This window comes from Penaeus vannamei, chromosome 12 (genome assembly GCF_042767895.1).
Source record: "Penaeus vannamei isolate JL-2024 chromosome 12, ASM4276789v1, whole genome shotgun sequence".
In the NCBI taxonomy this organism is placed as follows: domain Eukaryota; kingdom Metazoa; phylum Arthropoda; class Malacostraca; order Decapoda; family Penaeidae; genus Penaeus; species Penaeus vannamei.
Genome location: NC_091560.1, coordinates 15961050 through 15971049, shown reverse-complemented (window position 1 = coordinate 15971049; position 10000 = coordinate 15961050). Strand labels below are relative to the sequence as shown.

At 40.3% G+C, this 10000-nt stretch overlaps 2 protein-coding genes across 11 annotated transcripts in view; one reads left to right on the top strand and one right to left on the bottom strand.

Annotated features, from left to right (window-relative positions):
- Positions 1–3590, top strand: part of LOC113817215 (uncharacterized) — a 40763-nt gene extending 37173 nt beyond the window's left edge. For 2 of the 3 annotated variants that reach the window (XM_027369237.2, XM_027369238.2), the window contains exons 4-6: positions 2–157; positions 838–939; positions 2243–3590. In XM_027369237.2, coding sequence (XP_027225038.2) covers positions 2–157; positions 838–939; positions 2243–2410 — 426 coding nt within the window. In that variant the 3' untranslated portion in view covers positions 2411–3590. The remainder of the gene's footprint in view (position 1; positions 158–837; positions 940–2242) is intronic. The other variant, XM_070128013.1, reaches the window with a different exon arrangement.
- An 847-nt stretch (positions 3591–4437) lies between these two features.
- LOC113817231 (myoferlin-like) overlaps positions 4438–10000 on the bottom strand; it is a 52333-nt gene continuing 46770 nt past the window's right edge. For all 8 annotated transcript variants that reach the window (XM_070128006.1, XM_070128007.1, XM_070128005.1 and 5 more), the window contains 8 exons: positions 9493–9641; positions 8956–9190; positions 8630–8776; positions 8324–8514; positions 7810–8030; positions 7151–7260; positions 6477–6624; positions 4438–6059 (listed from right to left, as the gene is read on the bottom strand). In XM_070128006.1, the coding sequence (XP_069984107.1) occupies positions 6024–6059; positions 6477–6624; positions 7151–7260; positions 7810–8030; positions 8324–8514; positions 8630–8776; positions 8956–9190; positions 9493–9641 (1237 nt within the window). In that variant the 3' untranslated portion in view covers positions 4438–6023. The remainder of the gene's footprint in view (positions 6060–6476; positions 6625–7150; positions 7261–7809; positions 8031–8323; positions 8515–8629; positions 8777–8955; positions 9191–9492; positions 9642–10000) is intronic.

The window sequence follows — 10000 nt, the reverse complement described above, 5'->3', positions numbered from 1 at the left end:
GCTGGCCCTGGGCGTCCCCGGCCCCGCGATCTGGCTGAAGCTGGACCCTCGTGACCCGCACAGCCACGTCCTGCTCTCCCACGGCGAGATCGTCATCACCGACGACCCGAGGTTCTCCGTCGAGCACCACCCGGAGAGCAACAACTACGTGGTGCAGGTCAGGAACGGGTCCTGTGTGAGGCACGTGCGCGCTTATGGGCACGCGTCCAGCTGAGGAACACGCACACGCACACATACAAACTCATACACACGCATTACAGGCAGAGTGAAGATATATAAAGATTTTTTAATCTTGAACACAAGGAGGACGGGGGGGACACAGCAAAAAGTAGAAAGTAAAAACAAACACACACACACAGATATTTATAGTATAAATAGATAGATAATTAGACAGGAGTGTAATATCATTAAAGATGTAGATAGGAAAATCTGAATGATAAATAACGACTTTCTTAAGGAAAATATGCGTATATCTCTTCTTAAATTTGTAAAATTTAAAAAAAAAAAAAAAAAAAAAAAAAAAATATATATATATATATATATATATATATATATATATATATATATAGATAGATAGATAGATAGATAGATAGATAGATAGATAGACAAGATTATCATCTGCTGTATATGCGTAACAAACACTCTCGAAAAAAAGTTGGGACAATAGCTCATGAAATAAATATTGCATGGGATTTCTGTTTAATAGTAAGTGATAGGCCTACATATGTCCTTTTAAATCGCACGTCATATTCGAATAGAGTTCCACAGCCGACCTCCCGAACTGATGGCCCAGACAGCCCTGCTGACCCCGGCTGACCTTTGCCCTCCTGTCCCCAGATCCGCGAGGTGTCGGCGGAGGACGCGGGCAGCTACCAGTGCCAGGTGCCCGTCAACTCGGCGGAGGAGGACCTGCGCGTGGAGGCGGCGCCGCCCGTCGTGGTGAGGGCCGAGGCCAGGGCGGCAGGCGGCGGCACTGACCTGTGGCTTTTATATTATTTTTATTTCATTATTATTATTATTTTATAATTCCTTACTCTGTTTTAAGGGGTCACTTGTATATTTGTTTCTTGGTTTTCATTTTAGTTTATATGATTCACTTTTTTATTCAATTCACTCTTTGGTATTCATTTTTTTATTTGCTTTTATTTATTTATTTATTTATTTTATTTTTATTTATTTTTTTTTTTGGAGGGGGGTCTTTATTATTCATTTTATGTGCCAGTGATGTGTTGGTACCTGGTTTACGCATCGCCGATGAAAATCAGCCGATTCTTTTCGTAACAACTTATTATGTACATTGTAATGAAATACTGGAGAGCGTTTCACGGATTCTTGCACAAAAATATTTCGGGACAATAGCTATTGAAAGAATTATTGCATGGGATTTCTATTGTATAGGAAGGAATAGGCCTATTAATGTATTTTTAAAACGCATGTCGTACTCGATTATAGTTACCTTAATTTTTGGACTGTCTCTTTGCCCCGTTGTACGTGGTATGCGTAGCGTTTATATTATTAAAAATGTCAATAAACAATATGTTATTTCACAATTGTAATCATACAAACCAACCAGCGAATGATAACTGATCCGACCTGTCATCTCTAAGAAGTATAATAATTGAATTGGATGAGAAATTCAGCCATTTTGTCAATATTCCCAGCGCGCCAGACCTGTTGCCAGCATGGAGTTATCTGAAGCCAAAGACCAAGTGTCTTTAGTTTAAAGAAAACTTGTCCCCGGAATGAGATTTCAGTTTATTTTTTATTTATTTATTTATATTTTTTTCATACACCTGCATCCATACTCTTTGTGGATTAACTTTCACAATATACAAATACTAAATCTCTTTCATACAAAGTATTTCAATCAACCTTTTCCATTTTTATTTTTAGGGGCAGAAACTGTATGTTTTAGTTATTGAATTGATTTTTATAATTCTAATAAAAAGCACGAAATTATATTTTAGCGCATCTTAATGTGGTAACTAAAATCAAATACGAAAATCAAGAAACTATTATTACAGAATTAATGTTGATTATTTAGATAAAAAATGTATAATTATATTCTAGCATATCTTAATGTAGTAACTAAATGGAAATACGAAAATCCGAAGACTTTCCAATGCAAAGACTGAAATTCCTCCAGTTCCAATGCCGCTGCAAGAGCTATAGCGCTCTATGCCGCAGATGCGATTTCTTAGCGCCGCCAATGCCAGGTTACTGAGACCGAGTTCCTCCGCAGGTGACGCTGCTGTCCTCGGCGAGCAGTCCGGCGCCCACCCGGCCCCGCAAGCAGCCCTTCACGCCCGCCAGGTCCTCGGCGGCCCCGCTCACGGCTGGCAACCGCCCCGCGCCGCACGCCTTCCTCCTCTTCCTGTGTTTTCTCCTCCTTTCCAACCTCGCAAGATAGAATACGAAGGGGATGCAGAGCGAAGGGGGAAAGGGAGAGGAGATTGAGGATAGAAAGCGAGGGGGGAGGGAGGGAGAGGAGATTGAGGATAAAAAGCGAGGAGGAGAGAGAGGAGACAAAGATATTTAAGGTGGAGAGAGAGAGGTTATTTGCGTAAGGTGAGAGTGGTGCGTTGGAGGGCAGCTCGAGCAGCCGTCATGGAAAATTAAACAAAGGAAAACCAGCATGTAAGGAAGGAGAATGAACATGGGGAGTTATAGAATGATTTGGGCGATGTCCCGTCGCCGAAAGAAAAGGTCGAAGAGATCAGGAAAAGAGCCTGAGGTCGAGATATCTGACAGGGCGACCGGCTCAAACAAGGCTCCTCTCGCCCCATCCTCGCCCGCAGCGTTGTGACGTCGACCTTCCCTTCAGAGGTCGTGAGTAATAGCAAGGCAGCAAAGGAAACGGAAATCCATCAAGCACGTGATAGTTCTTAAAATTATATCAAAAGGTAAGGAATGAAATCTTAATAAGAATATTTTTACGACCCCCCCCTCTCCAATCCATGTAGACATCGAAAAGGGGTGAAAATTGTATTACAAATGAAAAAAAGATCAATTTCATAGCCTTCGATTGATGGGATAACAAGTGTACATTTCTTCGAATTAGTTTATTGCCTCATAATCCTGCCAAGCTAGACTTTATGATTATCAAATCTAGATCTAGATTTTATTATCATGTGATAGTAATACATATGTGATTAATAATGTAGATGCCCTTTCCCTCAGTTATGGATGTTGTGTGTGTATCATCAGCTGCAAAGTACATAAAAGTTTCATAATAGCCTATTTTCATATCACATGTTAAGCTGTGAGTGTATATATATCAAGAGAAACTAATAGATGACAGGTTTTGTGAATGTGGAAGCGACCGTTGAATGCTTTCCTTCTACATGTATAAAATCTGTCAGTTGTCATTCATAGCCTTCGGACTGCCTGGTTGACTGAATGTCCCTTTCACATTTCCTAATAGATAAAGGCGAGGTCCTCAGCCTCTGTTTCTTTTTGGATAAAGTATAGAAATAGATTAATGTTAAAATTACGGGAAATGGAATTGATAGCAGTGTCCTTTATTACTAATCAACGCCATAGAGGTATGGTTGCTTGAAGTAATAGCATATTAAACATTCTTATGATAATTTGACTTTTATTTTCCTGGGCGCTTTAAAAATGCGTTCTATGAAAATTAAGCTACCCCAATTAAGAATTTTATACTGATGTACATCAGTATAAAATTAGATACATAGATAAATGTAAATGTATTTAAAGTATATCCATCCCCCAATGTATCAAAAGTATTGGAAGATGTATGTAAAGATACATCTTCCAATACATTTAGAACATATGCAGCTTCAAATGTGTCGAAAGTATATACATTTTCAAATGCATCTAAATGTATACACCTTCAAATGTATTTAAAGGATAAAGATCTTCCGATGTATCGAATTATATACATCTTCAAATGTATTTATATATACATCTTACAATTTATTTAAAGGATATACATTTTCATTATCAAAAGTAAATACATCTTCAAATGTATTTAAAATAAATACATTTTCAAATGCATTACAGTATGTACATCCAATTTATGTAAAGGATTTACCTTTCAAATGTATTTAAGGTATATACATCTCCAAATGTATTTAAGGAATACAAATCTTCCAATGTATCGAAAGTATATATTTCAAATGTATTTAAAGTATTTACGTCTTCAAATGTATTTAAAGGATATCATTTTCAAATGTTTTTAAAGTATTTACATCTTCAAATGAATTTAAAGGATATCCATCTTCAAATGTATTTACGTATATACATCTTCGCAGCTGTGGATATGCCCTTAATTTCACTCGTCAACCCCGTTAGTGTGACATCCATTCTTCCAACTGTTTATCTTCAGCCTCGTTACGGCTTTCTTGGCTATCTATCTATTGTAGGCAGTTTACTTAATATTTGAAGAAAAGGGAGGTCAATTAAACCATTAGGATTGCAATCAGGATTTAATATATGATAAGAATCTTTCAATGCAACAATTTGCTATTTAGCACCACAAGGACTTGTCGTAATGATAACGAAGCCCAGATTAGACTTTCAGAAAAAAATAATAAAAAACTTGTGAAGTCATTAGGATAGAATACACATTTCAGGATCATTAAGAAACTATAATTACCCCCAACAAATGAAGTGCTGAGGAGGAGCAACCTGACAGATGTGTGTTCAGAGGAACTGAGTGACTTATCACAGCTATATTCCAGACACAGGACGGATACACACACCTGGTGATCAGCACCATCAAGAAGTCGTTTGACACAAAGTTATTTATATATATATATATATACGTATATATATATATATATATATATATATATATATATATATATATATATATATGCATGTATGTATGTATGTATGTATGTATGTATGTATAAGTATGTCCACATTGTATGGCATTAGAAAAATCTAGCGTGGCCGACGCTCCCGAAAGCAGTGAGGCTGAACCAGTGTTCACTATAATTCCTTTGAAGAAACGATAGATGAATAATCGTTATTCTACTGTACATTTGGCAAATACAGACATTGTAATTTCATCCTGATAAGTATATTTTCTTTAGAATAAGTTAGACACAAAAATGCACAGGGCTGGAGTGTAATAAACTTGAAGACCTTAACAGGAAAGAAATACCATTGCAATATATTGCAATTCAGGAAATGAAAATTAATGAATGATCTGCATTACATAGAACTGCTTTCAGAATGTCGTAACTTGGGAAGTGAAAATCACCAGAAGATAGTTTAACCTTATCAGTTTAACAGTGGATGTTAATATAAAATACATATAAGAAGCATAATTGGAGAGGACTATTTCATTCTGAACCACCTGCAGCTCCCCGGTCAGAGTGGTTTATCTTTCTACATACATTGATACACATGCAGACATACATTCAAACATGCATGCATATATATATATATATATATATATATATATATATATATATATATATATATATATATATATATATATATATATATATATATATATATATATATATGTATATATATGTATATATATGTATATATATATATATATATATATATATATATATATATATGTATGTATGTATGTATGTATACATGTGTGCATGCTTAAATACATAGTATATCTTGTATGTACTATGTCATATATTTTGTATATGTAGAAAATTTTAACATTTTTCTGAAGATATATAAAATTCACCGTTTGCAGTTTCAACTAGTGTCTAGTAATTATAAAAGAAGTGTAATGTTAATAAAGATTTGTGTTTGATAAATGCTAAGCTACTGTATTACTAAATTATTATGATAAAACCCCAGCTGTTTAAATATTTTATATTCATTTCCATACTTTATATGCATTTCTCTGATAATATGATCAGTGTCTTTCCACCTTGCGCAGATATCAAGATGAATCCTCAGTGAAATCTTGACACCCTACGCTACTCCGCCCACACGTAACAGATACTGAACACAGCCACTCGTCAGCTACACAAACAATCACACGCGCACAGGCAGTGACACCCACGCCGTCGACCTCGTTAGTCCACGCCGATGAGGTAGTCGATGGTGGCGCCCTGGGGAAGGAGGGAGCGGAAACGGCTTTAGAACCCAAATGGGAAAGCAGTCAGGTGATGAAGTTTCAAGAATACAATAAGACACATTGTATGCGTGTGTATGTGTATACATATATAATACAGACGTTCGGTTACAGTTATACGGCCAGTTTGTTAAAATTGTAGGAGGCCCGACCCAGTAAACATTCATATATATGTGGATAAGCATATTCACAGAAATAAATGCGTATCTGTCTATCTGATAGATATACATTTATCTTTCTGTCTGTACGATACATATGCATGTCTAGATTGACAGATATTTATTTATTTCTATGCAAATGCATGTCCTTATATATGAACAGTCACTGGGTCGGGCCTCGCATAAGCTTAACAAACTGGCCGACAGACGTATATTGCGTGCACGACCATCCTTACCGGCAGCGAATAGAGCAGGAGGAACAGGAACAGGAACATGAGCGCGAGGACGACCAGCGTGATGCAGTACCACTTGTAGTTCTTCCAGACGACGTGTCTGAACGACTTCCAAGGCGAGGTGATCCACAGGAAGGAGGTGGCGGGGCGGCTGGGCAAGGGAAATTCAGATGAGATTATTCATTCTGCGTTTCATGGCGTCAGTAAATGGTTACTTGCTTGCTACAAAGATGTTTTTTTCAGTTAACGGTGTACCAAATACCCGATAGTCTTTTTCAGGATTCAAAATTTAACGCTTCATTACGCTGCTCCCAAGAAGTAGTCATATGATGAATTCGTTGTTGCATTGCACTACAGTAATTCACTTACAGAAAAATCCGTCATTATTCGAATATTATGGAATCCAAGTATAAGAAAGAAAGGGATAGAAGAGAAGAAAGAAAAGAGAGAGAGAGAAAGAAAGAAAGAGAGAGAGAGAGAGAGAGAGAGAGAGAGAGAGAGAGAGAGAGAGAGAGAGAGAGAGAGAGAGAGAGAGAGAGAGAGAGAGAGAGAGAGAGAGAGAGAGAGAAACACAGAGTGAGAGTGAATCACACGTGCGCAGACATATTCAGAGAGAGAGAGAAAGAAAGAGAGAGGGGGGAGGGAGGACAGAGAGAGAGAGAGAGAACAAAACTCACTTGGGTTCTGGCAACTTGGGGTTCATGTTGGGTTCGTCTCGACCCATGCCCGCTGGCCTCGTCTTCGACTCCTCCTCCGTCAGCACCTCCAACTCCATCTCAATCTTACCCTGCAAGAGGAAGTTAGAAAGATCTGTCGCATCACTCAGGAAAATACCAAGTTATCATGGATAAATGAATCTGAATAAGTAAGATGAAACTGACGGGCGTGAAAACAGAAATGGCGTCTAAAATAAGACAAAATAAAAGAAATAAACTGGCCGATATTTAAGCTAAGCAATATACATAAATTTCTTTCTTTCCTTATTTTTACTTGAACTACATCGTTGCGTTCTGTTTTAAGTGAACATATGAACAGCGTTGCTACCAGCCCAAGGGGTCAACATCCTGGCAGTGGGAAAAGGGCTCCATCATGGGTCCCTCCCCCTACAAGGGCCTTGTCCTGCACCTGAGTGAAATTAGCTGCTCCCCAGTGGCCGCTGTTTTCTGTTTATATGTTGAAATAAAGCTATATATATAGTGTTTCACCCGGTAAAAAAATGTATGTATGTATACATACATATGCGTGTGGCTGTGTGCTTGTGCGTGTGGTGTGTAAGTGTCGTGAGCGTGTGCGTATGCATGTGCGCGTATGGTTCATCGAGTGAGCGCCTCCTCACCGCGATCTCGGTGATGCCCTCGCTGACCCTGACGAAGGGGAAGAAGCCGTAAAGGCGCTTGGCCTCGAACAGGTTGACGGCGGTCGAGTGGTCGTCGAGCAGCGTGATGGCCACGCTGTTGGCATCGCCGTCGCCCTGCATCTGCGGCACCTGCTCGGGCCCGACGGCACCCACGCGCTTGGCGGGCTTGGGCATGCGGCACAGGTCGAGGGTCATCTCGCCTGCGGGGCCGGGCAGAGGGGCGGGGCTTAGGCTTTAGGTCATGCGGATCATTGCTACTGCTGACTTTAATCAGTATTATCATCATCGTTATCACTACCATCACTATCACTACTATTATTGTTATCGTTACTATTTTAACAACAATGTTATCATCGTTACTACTGCTATCACTGTTAATGGCAATATTAATATAATCAGTAATATGAGCAGAAATAAGAATGACATTTACAATCACATATTATCATATTTACTATCATTCCACTATTATCTTTTCCATAAAATGACTGCTTACTCAGATAGTCATCCCTGAGGATCAGGTCGTTATCCCAGAGCTGGAGCGTGAGCTGCGGGGGCCGCCTCTCCTGCGTGGTGTGGAGGCTCCACGGGTGCTCCTTGTGCTCCACCACCATCATCTGCTCCGCCTCCATCATGTCCAGCTCGTAGACGAAGCGCCAGTTGAAGTTCGCCTCTCCGTCCATGCACCTGGAGCGCGCCTCGTTAGCATTCGTGGCCACTATCCCAGTTCGGTTACATGTCCAATTTGGTCTTAATCATATTTGTGTGCGTTTAGAGCAACAAAGTAGGAAGTTAAACATACCTGTAGTGGATGTCTGTCTTCTGCACGTTCTTGGTTCCCTGCAGCCAGCCCTTCACGTACACGTCGCTCATCTTTTCCCTTCCGACTAAGCTGGTCTCCTGAAGCGGCGCGTCGAACACATTGTACACGACTACTCGCAACTTATATCTGTAAGGGCCAGTAGTTATTAATTTCTGTTTCATCCTCAGAATGATTCACAGATCATGGATGGAAATGATGTTATCCTCTACTATACTTTCACATCCAGCCTCTACGAAAAGGCCCGAAACAAGAACAAGACATGCGACATTGCACACTGGGTTCTCCTCACATTCGTCAGAACTTACTTGCGAGGGCGCCGTGGCGTGATGTCCACGGGCGGAGGCAGCGGTTGCGCGGAGGCAGGGAAGAGGTCGACCCACAGGCGCAGCTGCCCCTGAGGAACGCCGGGCCGAGCAGGATGCATGAGGGCGCGGGACTCCACGTGTTCGGGCACCAGCGCGAAGTGCTTGTGCAGAATGTAGAGGGCCAGACGCTCCTTCGGAGGACCCACGGTTGATGGCAGCGACGCGTCAGGGGACTCTGGGAAGACAAGCATTCATTTCACCTTTTGCTGGCGGAGGCAAAGGCAGGGGCTCCAGCAGGGAAGAATCGTAGGGCAGGAGATTCAAACGACAGAGACAATGGTGAAGGTTTCGTTAATGAAAAGGGAGTTTGGGAGCGGTATAATATCTGTCTAGGTAAATGTAGTGAAGATTACAAACCAGAATTTTCAACTTCCTTCATGGCTGAAACGGGATGAGTGGCCCAAAAGCGATCAGTTTAATTGCCGGGCCACAGAGTGCCAAAGCACTATCAGGAAGAACGCTTTAGATTCAACTCACCGAACTCCGTGAGAGCGTAATTGTTCCCGGCGACGGCGATGGCGGGGGGCTGAGCGTGCCACACGGGCGCCTCGAGGTTCCTCAGCTTGACGACGCCCGCCAGCACTTCGAACGGAGTCTCCGCGTCCCTCCAGGCGTTGGAGCCGCTCCTGCAGGCAAGCGCTGGCGTGAAATGTCTGTCGCCGACGGACTTTGAAGGCATTTCTGCCCGATTTAAGCACGGATATTTATGTCAATTCATTGCTTTACTCACTTTCTCACATGCTTATTCCCTACTTTCTTAAATTTTGCCTCTACTACAACATACACCTGTATATGTATTAATACACAGTATGTGTATATATGCATATATGTAAATATATATATATATATATATATATATATATATATATATATATATATATATATATATATATATATATATATATATATATATATATATATATATATATATATATATATTTGTGTGTGTGTGTGTGTGTGTGTGTATGTGTGTGTGCATATATAT